At 43.8% G+C, this 22114-nt stretch overlaps 1 protein-coding gene across 16 annotated transcripts in view; it reads right to left on the bottom strand.

The window, feature by feature from the left end:
- Nucleotides 1-22114, bottom strand: part of SMARCAL1 (SWI/SNF related, matrix associated, actin dependent regulator of chromatin, subfamily a like 1) — a 71004-nt gene that overhangs the window by 34388 nt on the left and 14502 nt on the right. For 11 of the 16 annotated variants that reach the window (XR_010149877.1, XR_010149876.1, XR_010149878.1 and 8 more), the window contains 5 exons: nt 20193-20379; nt 16101-16251; nt 13163-13321; nt 10169-10234; nt 1519-1659 (listed from right to left, as the gene is read on the bottom strand). Coding sequence is in view for 13 of the 16 variants with exons in the window: in XM_001153124.5 (XP_001153124.1) it covers nt 1519-1659; nt 10169-10234; nt 13163-13321; nt 16101-16251; nt 20193-20379 (704 nt within the window). In the remaining 3 variants the exon portion in view is untranslated. The remainder of the gene's footprint in view (nt 1-1518; nt 1660-10168; nt 10235-13162; nt 13322-16100; nt 16252-20192; nt 20380-22114) is intronic. The other 5 variants (XM_063790741.1, XM_063790743.1, XM_063790744.1 and 2 more) reach the window with 1 other exon arrangement.

Genomic DNA, 22114 nt, shown 5'->3' with positions numbered 1-22114 from the left:
TGTACCGCTGCACGTGGCAAAAATTTTAAACCTGACCTTGGGATAGTCACAATCCAACAAGCTTTAATTGAAAAATTACCACATATCAGGCACTGGGTTAGGTGGAAAGAAAGATGTGAAGATGAGGAAGGCATTCTTTGTTGTATTGGGGAGGTGTATCAAGAAGGCAGGAAAAGGAGAATTCAAAGATAATGCCTTAGTTTCTGGTAGGAGAAACTACTGAGATGCTGGCCTAAGATGGGGAACATAGGAAGGGACAGTTTGGGGAGGAAAGGCAATGAATTTTATCTTTAGCCCCTTTCATCACTAGCTGAACATTATTATGCCATGGGCCCATATAGTCAAGAAAGAGAAGATCCTTTTTAGAAAGTGGACTGTTTGTGAATAGGACAGAAATCCAAATCATACATGAAGAGTTTTGAGGGACCATGAAAACTATACAGCATCAATCTAATCTGGATTGATCTACAGGGAAAATGAACTAAATATATGATTAAAGAAGTGTACGGCTTTTAAATACATTTAATAATTGGGAAATTTCCTGCCTCAATAACCAGCTAAAAATGGTTTGCAATTAACTATGCTAAGCACTACAATTTCCATTATAAGTACTTCATTTGAATGTAAGTGGATATTTTTAAAGTACTTGAAAACTTTTTTTTCTTCTTTTAAAAATTTAAAAAATAAGGCAGACACTCTTATTTATATCATGTACTTGCACAGCAAGGCTTTTCCCTCATAGATGGCTTGTAGGGTAAGTTGCAGCTATTTCTCCAAAGTGCCAGTACCTTTGTGACTTGATCACAAAACAAGAATCCCTAAGGTCTGAATTAATGTGGTTTTAAAAACAAGGGTTCCATGGCAATGCATTGGTGTTTACAGGGCTTCCCTGCCATTTTGGGAGAGCATTTCTGGAGTGCCGACTGTAGGTCCTGAGGTGCCTGCGCCATTGGCACTGCACTCACAGAGGCAGTTTGGGATCAGGCTCCTCAATCTACCTTTATCTTTTTTTTTTCTTTTTTTTTGCACAGGGAGGAATTTCCCACCTTTACTTCATACTCCTCCCATGCCAGGAGGAAGCCCTTACCCCCTCACCTACTTCTTCCCTCTGCCTGGGGCCTCAGCCTCACTCTTAGCTCACCTCAGTGCCAGCATCTTCTCTAGGGCCAGCACTTGACATGGACTTTCCTTTTATAGCTCCAGCACTGTGCCTCATGCAGAGCTGTGACCCTGGGGAAGAGCTCCACATACCTACACATCAGCCACTAGTCCCTTTACTGGAAAACGATGACTTCGGATAACCATAACCATTAAAACTAGATTTAAAGGGTAAGATGACCATTTTCATCTTACCCCTGAGGTCATTCCAAGGCCATAGTAAGAAACAGAAAGACTAAAATCCATTCCCCTGGCCAGTGCTCTTCTGACCATATCATGGCCAGAGAGAAGGAAGAGAAAGATAAGTGTCAAAATCAGGGTGAGAAATGGGTGGGCTGGGAGGGAAGAGATAATACATACCCGTTTGGCATCACAGTAGCGAAGTCCAAAGGCATGAAACTGGGGGAAGAAAGTTGGCTTGACTGCGATGATCTGCGTGTAGAGCTCTGCGGGCCGGGACATGGCTGGTGTGCCCGACAACAGGATCACCCTCTTGGCAACCTAAAAGACAAACAGCCAAAGGTGCTCTGAACACAGGGAGAAGCACACAGGAAATGTTCAAAATGCCCCAGTGAGGGAGGAGCTGGATGCCCCCAGAAAAAGACCGCGTGCGTGTCGCGAGAACCTAATGGCATTGCCAATGCAAGCAGTTAGATGGCATCTCCTTTTCTTTAAATCCTCCCTGCCTGCCCTCTGCTGAGCTCTATCCTAGTACTTAACATATTACATTGAATTATAACTTTTCTGTCTCCCTTGTTAGACTGCAAGCCTCTTGAGATCAAGGACTGGGCTGTATTCACCTTTATTTTCTGTAGCATATGCCTGACGCCAAGTAACCAATAAATGTTCACCGTGTGCTGCAAAAAATTCACAAGGAAGCTAATTAGTATCCTGGAGAACACAGAGTAAACTCAAAGAATCCAGCATTGGACAGGAAGTGGGAGAAGACAGTGGCAGGTCTGAACTTCCTCCAGAGTGGATCTGTGACATGCAAGTTGAACTCAGATAATGACAATTACAATCAGCCCTCTCCCATTCCCAAGAGGAAGTGTCAGGGGTTGCCAATGTATATGTCTCCATGTGACTTTCTTTAAAGGAAAATAAGGCCTTTACTAACTCAGCTTCACAATGCTTCAAGCCTACAGATCCTGACTCAGGCTCATTTTGCAGTTATTAACAATAAGAACCTTAATAGGTGATACCTGGTTCCATTTTCCCTAAACTCAGCCCAGATCTGCAGCAGCCTGCTTAGCATGGGCAAGATGGGAAAAAATAGTTGGTCAACAGCAATGACAGATTCCAAGTTCCTCACTACCCAGACACCAACCTGACCCATGGGCATCAGACCCAAAGATCCCACCTCCTATTATTAAGATGGGAAAGAGGGTGAGAAAAAAAAAAAAGGAGACACTTCCTACTGTATTAGAACACAGAATCACTACAAATTACTGGAGGTAAAATTCACTTCAGCTCTGGGAACGGACCCTACCATGGAGCTCAGTTGTCTAGAAACAGCTTGTTAACCACTGTAACCTTGAGTTAATGACAGTAATACAAGGCAATTGCATGTAATAAATCACCTAGGAGAATAAATTAGGTTTACAGATGGATACACTGCCTCATAAAAATAAATAAAGGTGCAACAGTGAAAAGAAAAATCATTCTTTATAAATATACAATATACACAATTATCTAAACGCATTTGTGCCCTCACAGCAATCGCCAATATCTAATTCCATTATGACGGGAGAGCTATGAATGTCTCCAGCTATGATTTTCCACAGTTCAATTACCTAGGCCTTCTAATTTCCTGCACGGTTTAATGCAGACTCATTAAAATAACAATGAGCTGACGTTGGTAGCATCTCTTGCCTTGGCTTTAAGATCATTTCAATGAAAAATGGAAAATGAAAAGTTTTATCAAAAAGAGAAAATCTCCCCATCACCCCAAACCTATTCTTCATGTCACTGTGCTGGCCTGGGGATGGAGCCAGGGCAAAAACATTTCATGAATCAGATGATGGAAATTAACTCCAGGGTCTTCTGTCAGATACTTATAGGATGTAGTTAGTATTAAATCGCTTCTCCCATACACTCCCTAGACTAGAGAGTGATGGGAGCGTTGCCAATGGGTGTTTGTGGGCATCAAAAAGGCAGAGGCAGCATTACAAAAAAAGAAAAAGACCAGCTTTGAAAAGAAACCAGAATGGCATCTCGTCTGTAATGGGGTGATTTGGCCTGCTCCCAGCTCAGCCCCAACATGTGTGTATGTCATCACTATCACCCACAAGGGCTTTTAACACATGCCCAGCTGCAAAGGTGTCATATGTCACCCTCCACTTCTGAAAACTTCCAAATCTAGGAAAACATAAATCTATAAAACTCCATAAATCAACACCAAATTGAACAGTTTACAGTGAACTCCCCCACCTAAGGAAGAAAAGCAACACCCAAGAAATCGACGATAGAACAATGTAAAAAAATACTTTCTGTGTGGTGTTAGAAAGATAACATGATTCACATGTGCAGACACTGTTGGGATCAGATGACCCTCAAAGATAGGCTTAGTTTCTTCATGGCTTGGGGGTGGGAAAACCCTGCAGAATAGGTTGAGTTCGTGTATACATAATTCACCACAGAGAATTCAATGTCATAATTGAAAGTGGATAATCTATACATAGTTTTAAAATTAAGAGTTGACCGGGCATGATGGCTCATGCCTGTAATCTCAGCACTTTGGGAGGCTGAGGCAGGCGGATCACCTGAGGTCAGGAGTTCGAGACCAGCCTGGCCAACATGGTGAAACCCTGCCTCTACTAAAAATACAAAATTAGCCGGGTGCAGTGCTGCACACCTGTAATCCCACTACTCAGGAGGCTGACGCAGGAGAATCGCTTGAACAGGGGAGGCAGAGGTTGCAGTGAGCTGAGATCATGCCATTGCACTCCAGCCTGGGTGACAAGAGTGAAACTCTGTCTCAAAAAAATAAAATTAAATAAAAAATAAAATTAAGAGCCAAGAGAATGTTCTACTGTAGAAAAAAGAGCTAAAGTCTTAAGTTTATATAAGAAGCAGTCCAGAAATTCTTCATCACTTTATGTTATCTCTTTTTTTTTCCAACTGAGCCAGTAACTTGCTTTACTGAATTATTCTGATGGCCTGTAACATATTTTGCCAAAACCCCAGACTAGGAAAAAAATCATGTTCTCCAAAGCTCAGTCCAGTCTTATACCCAGAATTATTCCTAACGGTACTCTAAATAAATTTACACAATACCATATATTCAATTTAGAAATAAGACATGAAGAAGGCAGGTAATATCAAAGAGAAGGTCAAGTCCACACTGCTGGAAAGTCTCCATACTCAGTAACCCTGATGTGGCAGGGACATTGAAGCTGTGTTTTAATTAGTTCAGAGGTCATGATACAATCTTCAGAAATAAGGATAGTGGCAAGCATAGCTTGAGGACAAGTGACCAAAAGTACACAGATCAAGAATAAATGTGGGATCACAGTCACTATACAAGGAGCTACAAAAGAGACACCTGCAGTTAAATCGAAAGCCTAAGGGCAAAAAGAAAAGCTCGACATTCAGAAGAAAGCCAGTGCTTGGAGTCGGGGAGGGAGACCACGGGTGTATTCTTTACTCTGCTCCTGAGTGGTGCCCCCCAAAGCAAACCAGGCCAAACCAAGAAAGCAGCATAATTATGGCCACTGCTGACCACAGGCTGCCCTAAGTATTGGCAGAAGGCCACCTACCACTCAGTGATACTTTATCCATGGCCTCTGAATCTCTGGTTAGGTCAGCTTATTTCATATAAATGGTTCCCTCTAGGTTCTAGCCTATGTTCCAAAAAAAAACAAAGTTCCAGTCACAAATCTGAATAGTACTAACCTTAACTAAACTGATTTGCTATGATAACCATAATGCCTTCAAGCTAAGTGAGTATTGCTGCTGTAACATAAATGAAATTATCATGCCACATATAAGGCAGTTCTTGGGTAAGAACAGACAGAATGAAGACAGTGACTGCATGTATATTGGTCCAAAAATACCAAAATATTATAATAAGAATACATCAAATGGTATAATTATAGCTGATTAAAGCTATGCCATTCCAAGTTTTTTTTATTTTTATTTTTTGAGAAAGAGTGTCCCTCTGTCACCCAGGTTGGAGTGCAGTGACATGATCTCGGCTCACTGCAACCTCCACCTCCCAGGTTCAAGTGACCCTCCTCCCTCAGTCTCCCATATAGCTGGGATTATAGGCGCATGCCACCATTCCCAGTTAATTTTGTAGAGGTGGGTTTCACCATGTTGGCTAGCCAGTCTCCAACTCTTGACCTCAAGTGATCTGCCCACCTCAGCTTCCCAAAGTGGTGGAATTACAGACATAAGCCACTGCGCCCGGCCTAAGGTAGATTTTTTTACTTTGGAAAAGACAATCTATTTTACCATAGGTTTCAAACTCTAATAATTTCCTTTTTAAGTCTGATTATGTAACGAAAGTGAGGAAATAAATGAGAATGGCCGGACCCCAGGGGACTTCTATAGCCTCATCACACTAGGGAAGAAAACAGAATCTGCCAGCTGACACTGCTCTCCCCTCTGGCCTGATAGGCAAAAAGCCATCTCAGACACACAGGGATTGCATTTTCTACTCCCCACTTCTCTAACATATGAAAAAATGGTCATTGCAGTGTTGCATGTAATAGCTGCAATTTGGTTACAAATCCATCAAAAGAGAACAGATAATACATATTATGATAAATTTATCCAATAGAATGCTATTTGCAAGAATGCGGTAGAAGTCATTTGGAACAATATGGAATGATTTTCAAGATACATTATTAAGGGGATAAAGGCAAGTGTAAAACAATGGTTGTAAAACACTCTAAGGAGGCGGAAAGGAAACACACACACTCGTACTTCCATAGGTGCAGGCTATTTTATGGAAGTAAACCTGAAAACTGGTAACTATAGCTGCCTTTGAGGAAAGAGACTGGGGACTAGGGAACCTAGAGGGGTTGAAAGACTTATTTTTCACTGTCCATCCTTTTGTATCATTTGAATTTTTTTTTTTTTTTTTGAGACAGAGTCTAGCTCTGTTGCTCAGGCTGGAGTGCAGTGGTGAGATCTCTTCTCAGGGCAACCTCCGCCTCTCAGGTTCAAGTGATTCTCCCACCTCAGCCTCCCAAGTAGCTGGGATTACAGGTGTGTGCCACCATGCCTGGCTAATTTTTGTATTTTTAGTAGAGATGGGGTATCGCCATTTTGGCCAGGCTGGTCTCAAACTCCTGACCTCAGGTGATCCTCCTGCTTCAGGCCTCCCAAAGTGTTAGGATTACAGGCATGAGCCACTGCGCCCGGCCCCATTTGAATTTATCATCTATTTAAACTACTTTAATAACAAAGGAAAAAGAAAAAAACCTTATACCTTTTAGCTACTATCTCATCCAGCCAATCAACAGAGATATAAAAAGTACTCTCTACTTACAGAAAAAGAGAAACAGCTGCTTCTTAGGAAAGAATGGTAGGACTCTAGGGGCCTTTCCCTTTAAAAAATTTTAATTTTGTTATTACACTAGTTTAACAATAAAAGCCAGTGTAGTCAAAAGACAACTAAACTAAACCAAAAAACCCCAAACACACATCTCACTGTTTAAAAGAGTGCCAGTAATCCTGAGGGCGGAGTCATGTGGGAAAAAAAAAGCCTCTGATTGAAGACTGAATGGGAGTGAAGATTGTTATGCCTGGCCAGACTGGACTTCAGAGGCCTCCCCCAAAAAGGTCAAATGAAAACCGACCTGGCAATTCTGATTGTAGGAATTTGTCCTAATAAGATAAATATGCAAGGTACATACAGATGATGTTCACTTGCAGATTTATAATAGCAAAAATGGAAAACAATCACATGTCTGATACTGAGGATTAAATTATGGGATGTGTCTCCACTATGTAAATGCTCCATAGTTATTGAAAAATGATGATCTTGCTCAATAATTGACATGCTGGAAAAATAAGCTGTTAACAGTGGCTTTTTCTGTTGGAGGGATTAAAGGTAATTTTAACTTTGTTCTTTTTAGTTTCTATCTGGTCTACTTTCATATATTTATATATAAAAATAGATCTACCTCATTTAGGATTAGTAGCCCCAGCAAATAGTGCTGTGGGGGAAGAAAAATGTCACATTTCCCAGGGGACAGTGACACCAATTTCTTACAATCTAACACATCTTCTCTCTGCTGACTGCTATTGCTATTTACAAAATCCACATTTTTCTGGACACGATCTGGCCCTGCTATCCAACGAACTGTATGATTTAATCTAAATACCTCATTATGCCTATTTGCTGAAAATATGCTTGTAATATTAATTATCAGAATATAGTTCTAAGAGATGTTCATATTAGAGGAACAATCAAGTGGTATTAAATTAGGTCCTTACATGGCTTTTCAAAGACATACTTTACTTTTTCCCAACTATCTTATTATTCCAAAAACATTTAGATTCATTTCCTTATTTAGATTGGTGGTTCTCCATGGGGTTGGGGAAGGGCAAGGTGAGTAGAGAGTGATTTGTCCTCCCTCAGAGGACATTCGGTGGCATCTGGAGACAATTTTGGTTGTCATGACTGGGGAGGAACTGCTGGCATCTAGTGGGTAGAGGCCACGGATGCTGCTAAACATCCTAAAATGCACACAACAGCCCTCCAAAAACAGAGTCATCCAGCCCAAAATGTCAACAGTACCAAGGTTGAGAGACTCCAATCTAGATGAAAATACAATAAGACAGAGATGAAAGGTTCGGTTAACAGAATAGCACAGAATACTCCATCCCACTCCTTCACCCCCATCCTGCCACAGTCCAGCATTATATGAAGTCAACGTTGCGGAAGAGCGTGGCCTCAAGACACCTTCATAAACACAGGCCATGTTCATGAGGCTTATTTTAAAATATTAATTCATCCAAGTTCTACAGCAAATGCAGAGTAGTACATATTAGTTAGCAGTTTAAAGATTTCTTTTAAACATGTCACTCTGAAACACACTCAAGATATTAAAGAGGTATATGCTGCTTCCAAAGGTCTGGCTAAGAAGCACACATTTCAGAAACCACTATCTGGCTCAGCTTGCCCAGCCAGGCAATGACTACATTAACAAGTGGTTGCTAGAAGCTTTCACATTATATCTTTAATGATAGAATCTATCTATTGTGCATTTTCTTTTGTCTAAACAATCAAGAGTAAAGATTTAATTTAGTTATGGCTGAAATACTGAAACCAAAATACCAAACCCTATTGTTTTCCTATGGAAAGCATATTAAAGCCTCCCAAAAGAAGGGTCATCAACCTAGGAAAAACATTTTATTTAAATGTGTCCATCAATGGCTATCGACATATAAATATTTATAGGTAATACTGGCAGAGAATCAAGCTTTTTTTTTTTTCTTTTTTTGAGACAGAGTCTCACTCTGGCACCCACGCTGGAGTGCAGTGGCACAATCTCGGCTCACTGCAATCTCCGCCTCCCAGGTTCAAGCGATTCTCCTGCCTCAGCTTGGTGTGCACCACCATGCCTGGCTCATTTTTGTATTTTTAGTACAGACGAGATTTCATCATGTTGCTCAGACTGGTCTCAAACTCCTGGCCTCAAGTGACCCACATGCCTGGGCCTCCCAAAGTGCTGGGATTACAGGCGTGAGCCACCACCCCAGCAAAACCAAGCTTTTGCAGTAAAAGACTTTTATTCTTTGGTTTGGCACATGACATGATCCTGCCTTGGAAGATGTATCATATTCCGTTATTCCTAAACACATGAAAACTTGAAATGAGTGGACACTTACGTGTGTTTTGTGAGGAAATGTTAAGATTAATGTTCAAATGCTAAGCTTCATTAACATTCAGCGTATTTGTTTTCCCTAGTTTAGGTAAAAGTTAAAGCTTCTTTTAATCAATAAAAGCCATAGTTTTAAAATGCTGGTACAACACAAAGGTTGCTTTGAGCACAAGAAAAACACACACTTTGGTTTGCTCAGTCTACACAAACCAAAGTGGATACCTCCAAAGTCATCTGTGAGAAACTTCTAACTTGTTACGAGAGAAAAGGCTACTTTTCTAATTGTACTTCTCCTTCCCTCTTACAATAATAGGAAAAAAATCATCCCACCCCATAATGGAAGGAAATCTGGAGGCCTAACCTCTGTTGGGATGGGGGACTAAGAAACCAAACACAGAAGAGAGAGACAGATGAAATACAGAGCCTATATTGCACATCAGAACATGCTTAAAGACTAGAATCTGCATCACATACCCACGCCTGCTTGCTGTGAAGCCAGAACTCACACCCGCCAAAGCACTCAGAAATGAGTTTAGGCCACCACAGGGAGGAAGGGGGATGGCTGCCCCTTCTGTCAACCAAAGAGGCTCAGGGTAGCCACAGAAAACAGTATCAGCTTTTAACGCCCATCTTGGCTTTGCCAGTGTATCTCGCTGACCCCGCCAGCCCTTGCTCAGTTCTGTTTGTATTAGGTTGATGCAAAAGTAATTGCGTTTTTTTGCCATTACTTTCATTAATACAACTCATCTTCCCTGATTTCCAGCATCTAGACAGCTTTGCCACTACAAGTGACTTAGAAGACAGGCAGTTTTTTCTAAGCTAATTAGTGGACAAGCTGCTAGAGGCTCTCTCTTATCTAAGTAGGAAGCCAGAGGAGGATTCTGGAGTCCAATGCCCACCCAGCCTCAACAGTCTTGACCTTCGAGAGACAAAGGCAGCACTACTGACTACTAGTACTGCCTACTAGTTCCTTAGCAGGATGTTAGGAAGAAAGATGAAATTGGTACCACAGCCCTAAGGAGAGAGACAGATGCCCTAAGTCAATGCCAAGTCATGACCATGGCCCACAGGTCTATACTTGCAACCCCTGCTGGACTAGGACGACATGCAAGCCTGAGCAAAATATTATGGGATGCCAATGCTCAGTGGGCTCAGTTCTCAGAAGTACTCACCTTTAGGACCGGCATAGCTGCTCGACAGCGGGCAGTCCTACTGTTTTTGAGGAAGTGAGATTCATCCTGAAAAGAAGTAGCCACATAAGTGAACAAGGTCCAATCCTGAGTGGACAGAAATATGGGCCACTTTAGGCTTGACCCTGGCATGGCAAGTGCAAGGTGGATGCTCCCTTAGCACTTTCTCATTCAAGGAGATGGCTCACTGGGCCTAGGTCAGGACCCAGGGGTCTGGTGGCAGCTTCTCTACTGCATTCTGAGCAAGTTGCTTCAGCTCTCTGGGGACAATTTTCCATCTATAAAGCGGGATTCATGAATCCCTGCTCCGCCCACCTCAGAGGCTGCTCAAAGAAACCACTAGAAGGTGGTTTGCTGCTTTGTAAGAGGCACCTCCCACCTGTGGAGCACTAGACCAAGTGCCCCATAATGGGCCCTGCACTGGTGCAAAGCTCTGGGGTGTCCAGCCCCTGCCCTCAGGGGCTCAGGGTCCAGGAAGGATGCCAGACACACTGACAACCAATCAGGCTGTATTATCAGTACTGTCACTGAGGCGAGCGTAAACAAAGTGCTGGGGAAACTGAGAAACGGAAAGAAGACGATATGATTCCTATTCTCAAGGAACTGCTATGTTTAGAACATGAAGTCTGATTAACCACTCTGTATCTGTGCATAAGCAAATACATACATATATATATATATATAGTTTGTTTTTCTTTATTCTTTTTTTCTTTTTGTTGCATAAGCAAATATAGAGTTGATCATATTTTCTAAAGCCAAATGAGTAACTAATACATGAGTATTTAAGTGGAAATTTTCTAGTTTGGTACAGAGTCAAATTCCTTGCTGTGTGACTCTGAGCAACCACCTCTCTGTAATGCCAGTTTTGCTGTCTGTAAAATGGGTATCATAATTCCTTATGTATTAGGTTGCTGTGAGTCTTAAATGAGCTAACACATGTGAAGTCCTTAGCACAGCCCTGTTACTCAGTAAGCACTCAATGGTATCAGCCTTCCTATAGCTGGGATACCAGTGAGATCCCAACGCTGTCCTTAAAGTGATCTATAAGAAATCCCCTATTCCATTTCAGCTATCATGAGCAAAAAGGGCCACAAAAGCACAGCAGAGGGGAGTGTGAAATAACCCTCAAAATATCAAGAAAGTATCCTGTCCAGAAAGCTGGAGTGTTACGGTCATATGCCTTTCTGATCACGAGACCTCATTACAGTCAAGTAAAAGGTATTTATGGAGAAAAAACACAGAAAGTACAGAGGATATGGAAGAGAATAGGCCCTTTCAACCAATGGGTAAAAATGTGCCAATACTGGAACAAATCTCAAAGAATGGTTTAAACTGAAGCCTCTTCTGAAAAGTGTGACACTTCAGAGCCATCACTCTATTCTTTCCTACAACATTTCTCTGAAAGAAAGAGGACAGAGCTCTTACTTAACTGAAGAACAAACCAACAATGGTGGTAAGTGGCTTGCCAAAAATCATACGGCAGGTTAAGTGATGGGCCAGAAAGAGAAGAACATGAATTCTGAAGGCAGACGCAACCCAGCTTTATTCAATAACCTCCAACTTGCTAGCTTTGTGCCTATGGGCAAATTTATATACCCACTCTCACTGCCAGTTTCATCAGCTGTGAAATGGATAATTCACAAGGATAAAAGATATAGCCTACTCAGGGGCCACTGGGAAAATAGATGATTATATGTCAGTACCTAACACAAGGCAACACTCAAGAATTAAAAGCATTATTCTTCCCACACACTCTAGAGCCATCCCCATCATCCTGGGAAACTTCTTGTACTGTTTTCATTTCGCATGTATGCTGACATCTTTTCAAAGCCACACTTGAATTTGTGCCGAACCAAAAATGACTCCCCCAAAGACTCATTACCTATATCACTTTGCAAAACTATCAACACTCAAGTTTGCTTATGCTAAGAACACAGTGTGGTTCTCATGTCCAAAACAGAATAATAGATCCCCTGAGGTCAGTAACGGTATCTTCTCCTTCCTTTCTCTAAGCTCCCACAATATTTGTGTGAGTTACGTAAATATACTCAGTACTGACAGAGATGGCTGGGTACCAAGTCTGTCTAGACTTTCCTTAGGAAGTATGTGAGGAGTTAAAAGCAGGAAAGCCTGCAATTGAAAGATATGTTGTCAAATCTGGAAGCAGGTCCAGTCAGACCTTCTTTAAAAAACAATTAGAGGCCGGGCAAGGTGGCTCATGCCTGTAATCCCAGCACTTTGGGAGGCCAAGGTGGGTGGATCACCTGAGGTCAGGAGTTCGAGAATAGCTTGGCCAACATGGTGAAACCCCGTCTCTACTAAAAATACAAAACTTAGCTGGGTGTAGTGGCAAGTGCCTGTAATCCCAGCTACTTGGGGAGCTGAGGCAGGAGAATTGCTTGAACCCGGGAGGCGGAGGTTGCAGTGAGCCGAGATCACGCCACTGCACTCCAGCCTGGGTGACAAGCGTGAAACTCTGTCTCAAAAAAAACAACACAGAAAAACCTCCAAAAAACAATTAGAGTAAAAAGTGCTTTTGTGGGGTGGGGGTGTATCTTCACATTGGCTGGAAGAAAACTCAATTGTTTGAGTAAGATGGCACCAGATGTAGGCACAAGGCATACCCCCTCGCCGTCCAGGTTGTAGTACCCAGAGCCCCAGGTGGCCTGGGGTCCACATGCTGGCCTCCATCCATGAGTCACGCTGGGAAAGAGATGAGCTAGAAATCCCCAGCAAAGACTAATTAAATCACAATTTCAAAAAAAGCTCCCTAGGAGATTCTAGTACGTAGCCAGAGTTGAGAATGGCTATTTGAGGGGAATGAATTTCCAGTCCCCCACAAAATAAAGAGTGATTTCTATTCTTCTAGAAACTAAATGGGGCTCAAGGAGATTACAGACATGAAAGTTCTCAGAGCTTTTACAAAGGAAGTTTCCAGAGAGATAAAGTACTTAAAGACTTTGCCAAGTTTCTTACAATGATGACAACTTTAAAAGGGGTTTTTAGCTGTTTTTCCAACTTGCTAAGAAGGTCAAAGCTGACAATGTTGATCAGGCCAGCTGTCAGGCGGTCCTTCCCAGTCACCACGACGTTGATGCAATCTGGGCTCAGAGATGGCAGCCACCGAAGGAAGGCCTGTGGACGACAGGAGGGAACAAAGCTACAATGACCACCCAGCACAGCAGCTATTGGTTGTGACAGCAGCAGTCTCATGCCCATGAACAGCCATCACCTCTACCTTCCTCTCACCTACCTGTGCCCCTTCACTTGCCACTAACAGGACACTCCCTTTTTTTTTTTTTAAGAGTTGGGGGAGCCGGGTGCGGTCGCTCACACCTGTAATCCCAGCACTTTGGGAGGCTGAGGAGGGCGGATCACCTGAGATCGGGAGTTTGAGACCAGCCTGACCAACACGGAGAAATCCCATCTCTACTAAAAATACAAAATTAGCTGGGCATGGTGGCACATGCCTGTAATCCTAGCTACTCGGAAGGCTGAGGCAGGAGAATCGCTTGAACCCGGGAAGTGGAGGTTGTGGTGAGCTGAGATCGCACCATTGCACTCCGGCCTGGGCAACAAGAGAGAAACCTTGGGCCTCAGAAAAAACAAAAACAAAAAAAAAGAGAGTTGTGTTGGTCTCACTTTGTTGCCCAGGCTGGAGTACAGTGGCACCATCACAGCTTACTGCAGCCTCAAACTCCTAGGCTCAAGTGATCCTCCCGCCTCAGCCTCCCAAGTTGCTGGGACTACAGGTGCACACCACCATACTCGGCTAATTTCTTTCTTTCTTTTTTTTTTTCAAAGAGATGGGTCTCAGTATGTTGTTCAGACTGGTCTTGAACTACTGGCCTCAAGCAATCCTCTTGCCACAGCTTCCCAAGTTGCTGAGACTACAGGCCTGAACCACCATGCCTCGCTATCTCCCTGCCTTTGTCAACAGTCACTTCACAGTGTCTGGGTTTCACCTCTGTGATCTCTAACTAGATGGTAAGTTTCTGCAGGGAAAGAATGTGACTCTTTTTTTTTTTTTTTTTTTGAGACGGAGTCTCGCTCTGTTGCCCAGGCTGGAGTGCAGTGGCGCGATCTCGGCTCACTGCAAGCTCCGCCTCCCGGGTTCACGCCATTCTCCTGCCTCAGCCTCCCGAGTAGCTGGGACTACAGGCGCCCGCTACCACGCCCGGCTAATTTTTTGTATTTTTAGTAGAGACGGGGTTTCATCGTGTTAGCCAGGATGGTCTCGATCTCCTGACCTCGTGATCCGCCCGCCTCGGCCTCCCAAAGTGCTGGGATTACAGGCGTGAGCCAATGCGCCCGGCCAGAATGTGACTCTTTATAAGAGGAATTTTATGAACGACGTAGCAGAGCCTGGTACACTGAAGGCAAATCATAAACATTTATTGATGATGACGAGACTATTTATGTCAATATTTCTACAAGTCTACCTTCCCTCTCTGGCAATCTGAGCATCTCTAGCCAAACCCACCCAGGCATCTGGGTGCTCACCTGCCTCACATGGGGTGACACTGTTCAATACAGGGAGAGCTGGCCTTTTCTCTAACCTCAGGCTGGTCACCGTCTGGCTGACTCTTCCTAGAATTTCTGAGGGTGCTGTGGGAACCTAACGCACACAAAATATATACTGAAGATTACTTTCTACAGGCACTGGCAGAATTCACAAGACTTGGGAGGCCAAGGCAGAAGGATCACTTGACCTCAGGAGTTCAAGACCAGCCTGGGCAACATAATGAGATCCTGTCTCATTAAAAAACAAAATAAAAAATTAAAATAAAAAAAAAAGAACTCAGATCACCAGGACAGAAAAAAAACGAGGTGCACATTTTTTAGTGTTTTTTTTTTTTGCCATCTCTTCGGTCGGAACAGCACGTCTGGGCCTTGGACTGACCGGCAGCAGGAGGAGCTGCCTCCTCTGCATGAATGGCTCATGGAGGCCTCAGGAAGAAGCCCCAGGCTGACGTCAGTGGCATAAAGCTAGACAAAGCTGTGGACGATGGACCAGGTCTTCCTTCTTCACTGAGTTTGTTCATGGGCTTTTTATTCATTTCACAAAAGCACTCTGATTCCTGGATTTACAGCAAAAAAAGCTCAAGGGTGAGTGATACAGTTTTCTTGTCAGGCTCTGCATCCATAAAGCTACCTGGCAGACAGTGAACATCCCACTCACTGCCCCCTCTACAGAGTGCAAAACCCCTGAGTTGGGAAGTCAGGAGATGCCACATCAAGATCTGCCAGGGCTCCTCATTAAGAGGAAGCATGGAGCTTAACCTCTGAGATTCCATTTTCTCATCTATAAATGGGGTTACTATCTATTGTACCTACCGCACAGGACTGTCATGGGATTGAGGAAAATACAGGAGGTAAAAATATTTTAAAAATTAAGTGTGGGCCAGGCACAGTGGCTCCTGTAATCCCAGCACTTTGGGAGGCCAAGACAGGTGGATCACTTGAACCCAGGAGTTTGGGACCAGCCTAGGCAACATGGCAAAACCTCATCTTTACAAAAAGTACAAAAACTAGCCAGTCTCATAATCCAGTTTCAAAATAAATAAAAATTTTCAAAAAACAATAAAAAAGAAAAATAAAAAAAAATTAAGTGTGGTACAGATGAAAAGTATTATTAGCAGGGCACAGAGGTCCCAGAAGTGCCTGCTGACAGAGGAACACAAGTCTCTAAGCCGGTTTCTCCTTGGCTTTCTTCCCTCAAGGTGTAACCTGATTCTAATCCAGAAAACTCCCAGCCTGCCCTCAGGTGGCATCTCATCTCTCTTCCTGCCTTTGCCTTTACTTGAGACAGGATCCTTAAAGATCCCTAGGCCCTGTCTGCAAACCATTATTTTATGACTCTAACACTGAAGAAAACCTTCTCTGTGAAAACTGCAATTTGAAGAGCATTAACCTGCTCCCAGGTGAAGCGCACGGAGGATGGCACCACCACCAGGAGCGGCCACTCCTTCCGGTAAAAGGCTGCGATGCAGATGGCTTGGATGGTCTTCCCCAGGCCCATGTCGTCAGCGAGCAGCAGGCGGCCTCCTTTGGCTATGGCAAAACTGAAGGCAGACAAGGTGAGGACGGCACATTTCCCGGGGCATGAGTTCATCTGCCCTCGCGTCCGGTGGGTCAGCACTGCTGGGTGAAGGCCACTGCACTGGCCAGCCCGGGCCCAGCCCACCACCAGACTTGCTCCCCAGAAGGAAAGGTGCATGGGCCAAATAGGGAGCAGAATAAAAAAGAGAGAGAGAGAGAGAGAAAGCCCAAAAAGGAAAAATGTAGAATGTGGTCAAAAGGTAGGGAGAAGATCTGGAAGATGATTAGGTCGTGGAGGCCAAAGAAGGAAGTTTCCAGTGAGAGGAGTTGCCTCGGCCCACTGTAGGCAGGGCACAGGGGACGTACATGGAGGAGGGTGGTGGGAGTCCAGGACTAGCACTGAGGAGGGCATGCTTACTCACTCCAGAGTCTGCCTTGAAAGGAAGGAAAGGGTTGGGCGCGGTGGCTCATGCCTGTAATCCCAGCACTTTGAGAGGCTGAGTGGGGCGGATCACCTGAGGTCAGGAGTTTGACACCAGCCTGACCAACGTGGTGAAACCCCATCTCTACAGGCACATGCCCGTAGTCCCAGCTACTTGGGCGGCTGAGGCAGGAGAATCGCTTGAACCCGGGAGGCAGAGGTTGCAGTGAGCCGAGATCACACCATTGCACTCCAGCCTGGGCAACAAAAGCGAAACTCCATCTGAAAAAAAAGAAAAAAAGAAAGGAAGGAAGGAAAGAAGAGCTGGTAGGGTGAAAAGAAGGCTTTCTGAAGATTGGAGAGCACTCAGTATGCATAAAGGCAGAGAAAGGGGCTGGCAAAGACAGAAGATGCTGCTAATGAGGAGAGAGGCGGAGAAAAGGATGGGAGGAAGGGTGCTTGTCCAACAGGGAGCACCAACCTCAGCATTGAGTTTTTCACTATGGCAGCCTCCAGGACCCTAAAGCCCTTAAGTGCAGCATCCCTTGCTAATAGTTCATGAATAAAGGTGTATTCCACTATTTCAGAGCCAGATTGGCTGGGGTTGGAGTCCCGATTCCATCACTCAGCAGCTGTACACCTTCATGCACATGATTTAACCTCCCTATGCCTCAGCCCCCTCAGCAGTAAGAAGGGAGTAATAACAGTGCCTATCTCACGGAGCTGTGGGAGGGTTAATAAAGCTAATACTGAAAACAGTGGTTGGCAACATCATAAGTGCTAAGGAAGTGCTTCTATCATAACTACTATTCCACAAAAAGAAAAAGAATCAAAACACAAACAGTAAAAATGACTTGCTCGTGTCGCATGATGAAACAGTGAAAAGCTAAAAGGATCCCAAGTGCCAGATGTCTGGTCCTCTGTGCCAAATTCTAGTCTTCTTTCATCTAATCTCTGAAAAATAGATCATTTGCTCAGAATCCTGATAATAAGCCGCTGGGATAGTTCTTTCTCTTTCCTTCTCACACAGTGAAAACAGAGAATGTCACCTCTTCTAATCAGCAGCTAGCAGGGCGGACAAGAAGTCTAGGCTGCACTTGCCCTTTCTGAATTGCCTGGAAACACCGTTTCCAAAGATGGAAAACTGGGCAGCAAATCCCCAGGCAGCCCGAAGCCAGTAGAGTGTGGGGACAACAGGCATCATGGCGTGGCACCCTTCTGTTCTCCCTGCAGCCTGGGCGGGGGCCTGCCTAGGAGAGGGGGCAGCCCTTCCCAAAGCCCAGCTTTGGCGGCCTCACCCTCCACTGGGGAGGAACGGAGCCGAGCAGTGGGCTGCCTCACCTCTCCAGAACAGGCGCAGCCTCCTCCCTGTACACCCACCTCTATGAAATCTTCTGGACCATTTCTGGGATCAACCCACAACACAGACAGATGGGGGGGAGGGCAGGTGTGAAAAGATGTATTTTTTACCTCACTTTCTGATTTACAAAATTGGTGGCCAGCGAGGACAGGCAGTACCTAAGCAACGGAATCCATGGAGAGCCCCACGCCCTTTGAGCGTCTTTTGTTTCAGCCTTCTCAGCTTTACCATCTATAATTTCCAGAAGTTTGGTCTATCCGCATCCTTAGAGCAGAATGGACCCCCTGAATTTCACATTCTCTCCTTTTTCCCCTGCCTAGAGGGAGCCCAACTAAGGAACAAAGTGGCCAAAAAATGACAACAAAGACAGAAAAAGCCTGGATAACAGAGGAACAATAACATAAGTAAATGTCATCCTCCACAGGGTAGTTGAATATAATAGAAAAAAATGCCATACTCAGAAATTAATCAATCAGAAAACACAGATTTAAGCCCCAACTCCACTTCTGGCCGCTGAATAACTTTAGGCAACTGACTGTCTTTCTAAGCCTCAATTCATTCACCTGCTGAAGAGGGTGACTTGGATATTAGAAGATGCTGATATTTCTAAGAGATTTTGCTTTATAAATTAAAGGGTGTGTTCAATTGTAGTTCTTGCATTAAAGAAAACAAAACAAAACATAGAATTGACAGCCCTCCACCCCCAATGCCAAACCCCCACCTCTTCAGACTATGAAAGTTAAAATCTGAGTTTATTTAGAAAATTCTGAAGAAAGATTACAAGTACTTTAGAGCCACAGAGAGAGAAACAGATCTGCCCTGGGGCGCCTCACACACAGAGCCTCTCTCAGGGGTAATGGAGTAACTGGTAAAACCAGCACCCACCACGTGGGCCCAGGGATGGCTAACAGTGCCACGAAGAACTTGGATGCTGAAGGCAGGGGCTGCCCAGGGGGTGGGGCTGGGCAACCTCTACTGCAGCTTTAATAAAGAGGCCCAGAGAAAGAAAGATGAAAGGAAAAAACCACCCTGAGCCTGGTTAAAACAAGGCCCAAAGGACATCTCACCAGCTGGAGGATTGGAATGGCAATGCCAGAGGAGGTTTTGCAGAGTGTGCTATTTAAGAGAGATGGAAGGAAATGAAGAAAAGAATTAGGGGGAAGGGCTGGGGCCAGGTAACATAATAAAGTGCATTGTGCCCAAACGGCACACCGAGACCCAAATCCTGCGAGAGACGGTAGCCAAGCTTTCACCAAAATACCACAATCAGGCTTCGAGCAGGCAGGCTGTTGTGGTTTGTCAGTGCCATTGTTAATTTAGGTTCCTTCCCTTGCACAGGGCTCTATGTCCAACTACACTGTCTAATAACAGCTTCTTATTTCTAGACAGACTATCAAGACTTCCTCTTTCTTCTCCTTGAACTCCCATATTTTTAAGAGAAGACTAGTTCAAATACGGCATTTTGCTTCTCCCAAGAAATTCTGGAAAAAAAGGAAAGATCAGGATGTAGGTTTATCTTTTTTCTTCCTCTAATAAGAGCACCTTGACTTTCTTTTGGAGAACTGCCACCTCCCACTTTCAATCCCAGTAATTTAGGTGGGCAGGCCTTACCCTCTGGTTCTAGGGACAGGCCTATCACCAAGTCTAATCAACAAGACCTCAAGCCTCCGAGGCCACAATGACTGGCTCCAACACTGGTACCAGACTTAAGCCATTGCAGTGTTAGCCCCATTAGAAAAAAGGTGCTTCTGTGTGTTGCTAAGCTGAGAATGCAAGCTGGAAGCCCCTGGCGGCCCGAGCTGCCACACTTGAGTAACACCTGCTTGGGAACAGAGCAAACAAACAGAAAGCAGATCTGAGAGAGGAGAGCAGCCTGATGAGATCTTTAGAGATGCTGGATTTTCTCTTACAGGCACTGAGAAATCTCTTTCCTTAAGCTAATTTGAATTGGGTTTCTGCATAGCTGCAATTCAGAGTCTTGATTAACTCATGGAATTTGAAATCAATGGTTACAATAAAGCTTTGGTAACAGCACACCTGGCTGTTTAATGCCTAGACTCTTCTAAATTTTCATCTATCCATGGTAAATAAAAGTTCATACAACAGGAAGCATCTGAATGCAGTCTGTGGTGAGTAATGAAATTTGAGCAAGAGAGGAAGAGAGAGGAAGATCAAGAACCTACTTGACTCCAGCTCTCTGAAAGGGCATCAGATTAGACACGAGCTTGGGGTCCACTTCAGAAAGGTCTGCCTCTGGGACATCTGGCGTGAGACTGAGAGATGTCTTCTTGAGCTGAGAAGCAAACGCCAGGGTGAGAGTCATGGGCAGAGGGTCCAGCTGAACTTGTGGGAGGCAGCGCACCTTTGCAACTGAAAAGAAGAACAGAAGCATATGAGCTGGAGTGTTCATGCCCAAAAGATTTGGAGAAAGAGGAGCTTTGGGATATATATATTTCCTTCCAGTGATGCTGGTCCTAGGTCCCTCTATAATGGGTGGAGAAATCTCTTCCAGTCAGGACCATTAACCCAAATGGGAAAAATAAATTACTTGGGATCTACATGGAAATGAAAGCAAATGAATTGCACTGACCTTGCTTTTTGAAAGAATGTAGTCTCACCTGATTTTAAACTTCAAAAAAGAGGGAAAAAAAACCCTTTATTCAATAGAGAAACAGAAAAAGAATAAACCGGAGAGATAAATAAAACACATAATTCTTGGGAGAAGGAGGCTGAATTACAAATTAAAAATGCAGAGAAAAAATGACAGACCTAGAGACCCCTGGCAGTGGAACTACCGTTAAATCACTAACCATAGCCTGCTGTCCTGCAGGCTGTCACTTTCAGGATGTTCTTCCCTTTTATAATTTTCCTTTGAAAAATCTTATTAGAAGAGTAGCCATTATTTACAGATCATCAATTGCTCTTTATCCTTTACCTTTTCAAGGGCACTCTGGGAGTCAGAGTAACCCACCAAGAGGCTAATCGTCCTCCGGTATCCAGTAAAGGAAACTACAAAGAGAAACTGGGTATTATTTTACTTCTATCCAATATTATTTGAAATCCTAAGGCTGGTTCTCTATTTCATACACGTACATAAAACATGTGTGATCATATGTTTTCTTAATACCCTCACAAGTGATTCCAAAAGTCTTTTGCCACAACCATCAACTGGTTACCACTGTAAATACTGACGTGAACATGCAGGGCTGAGCCATCTACTGCTACCTCCAATTGCTTTGTATTTTCAATATATTTAAGTCCATTTCTCTCCTCCACTAAATATAAGTACCAGTTATTTCTGGAAACAGTTTCCACAAAAATAATCACCATGAGAAGAAATTAGGGAAGGTTGATGGCTTTAATACAAAACAGACTGTCCATATTGATGCAGAAATACATTTTATACCTCCAAATTAAATCGGAGCATGTTGATTTCTACACACTTCAGGAGGCTGAGCACTCCTTGTGCTTTCAGAAACCATTTTCATTTTAATTCTAGTGATCTTCAGAACTCAAATACCTGATGAAAGCTAAGAAAGGGCTGATGAACTGGCTGGTAGAAAATGCAGGGCTTTGTAAGCATTATGTTCCTTCGGCCATTTAAGAGGAATAAAACCAACATCTACTCTGTCTCCTACCAACTACTGTCTCCAAAATCCTATGCTGCTAGTTCAGCCATCTCAGTGTTCCTGAGAAAGCCACCATTCCCTGACAACGACTGTCTCTACTGTCCTTTCCCTGGTACTAGGAGATGACAGACGTGTTGTCTGGCTTCGTGAGTCATCTAGAAGTCATTTCTGTAAAATAGCTCTTTGCCAGAATGCTACTAGCCACATAGCAGAGATGCTAATGTTTTCAAATAGCAGCTGACAAGACAAGATTGTTGAGAACCCTTCTGGACTGACAGCAAGGGGAAAACAAAAGGACTTATGCCAATTTCACTGGGGGCAAAAGGCCTGAGTCACTTAGAAAAGAGAGAGGAGGAAAGCTTAGATTCTCCTTACTAGAGAAAATAACTCCCACTGCTTCACCAATGAGCATTCATGGACTCAGGTCTTATTTTCATTTCTTCATCAGTTTCCTATGCACACGTTCACTAACTCAG

Source organism: Pan troglodytes, chromosome 13, assembly GCF_028858775.2.
Source record: "Pan troglodytes isolate AG18354 chromosome 13, NHGRI_mPanTro3-v2.0_pri, whole genome shotgun sequence".
NCBI classification, from domain to species: domain Eukaryota; kingdom Metazoa; phylum Chordata; class Mammalia; order Primates; family Hominidae; genus Pan; species Pan troglodytes.
This window is presented reverse-complemented; position numbering and strand designations above follow the sequence as displayed.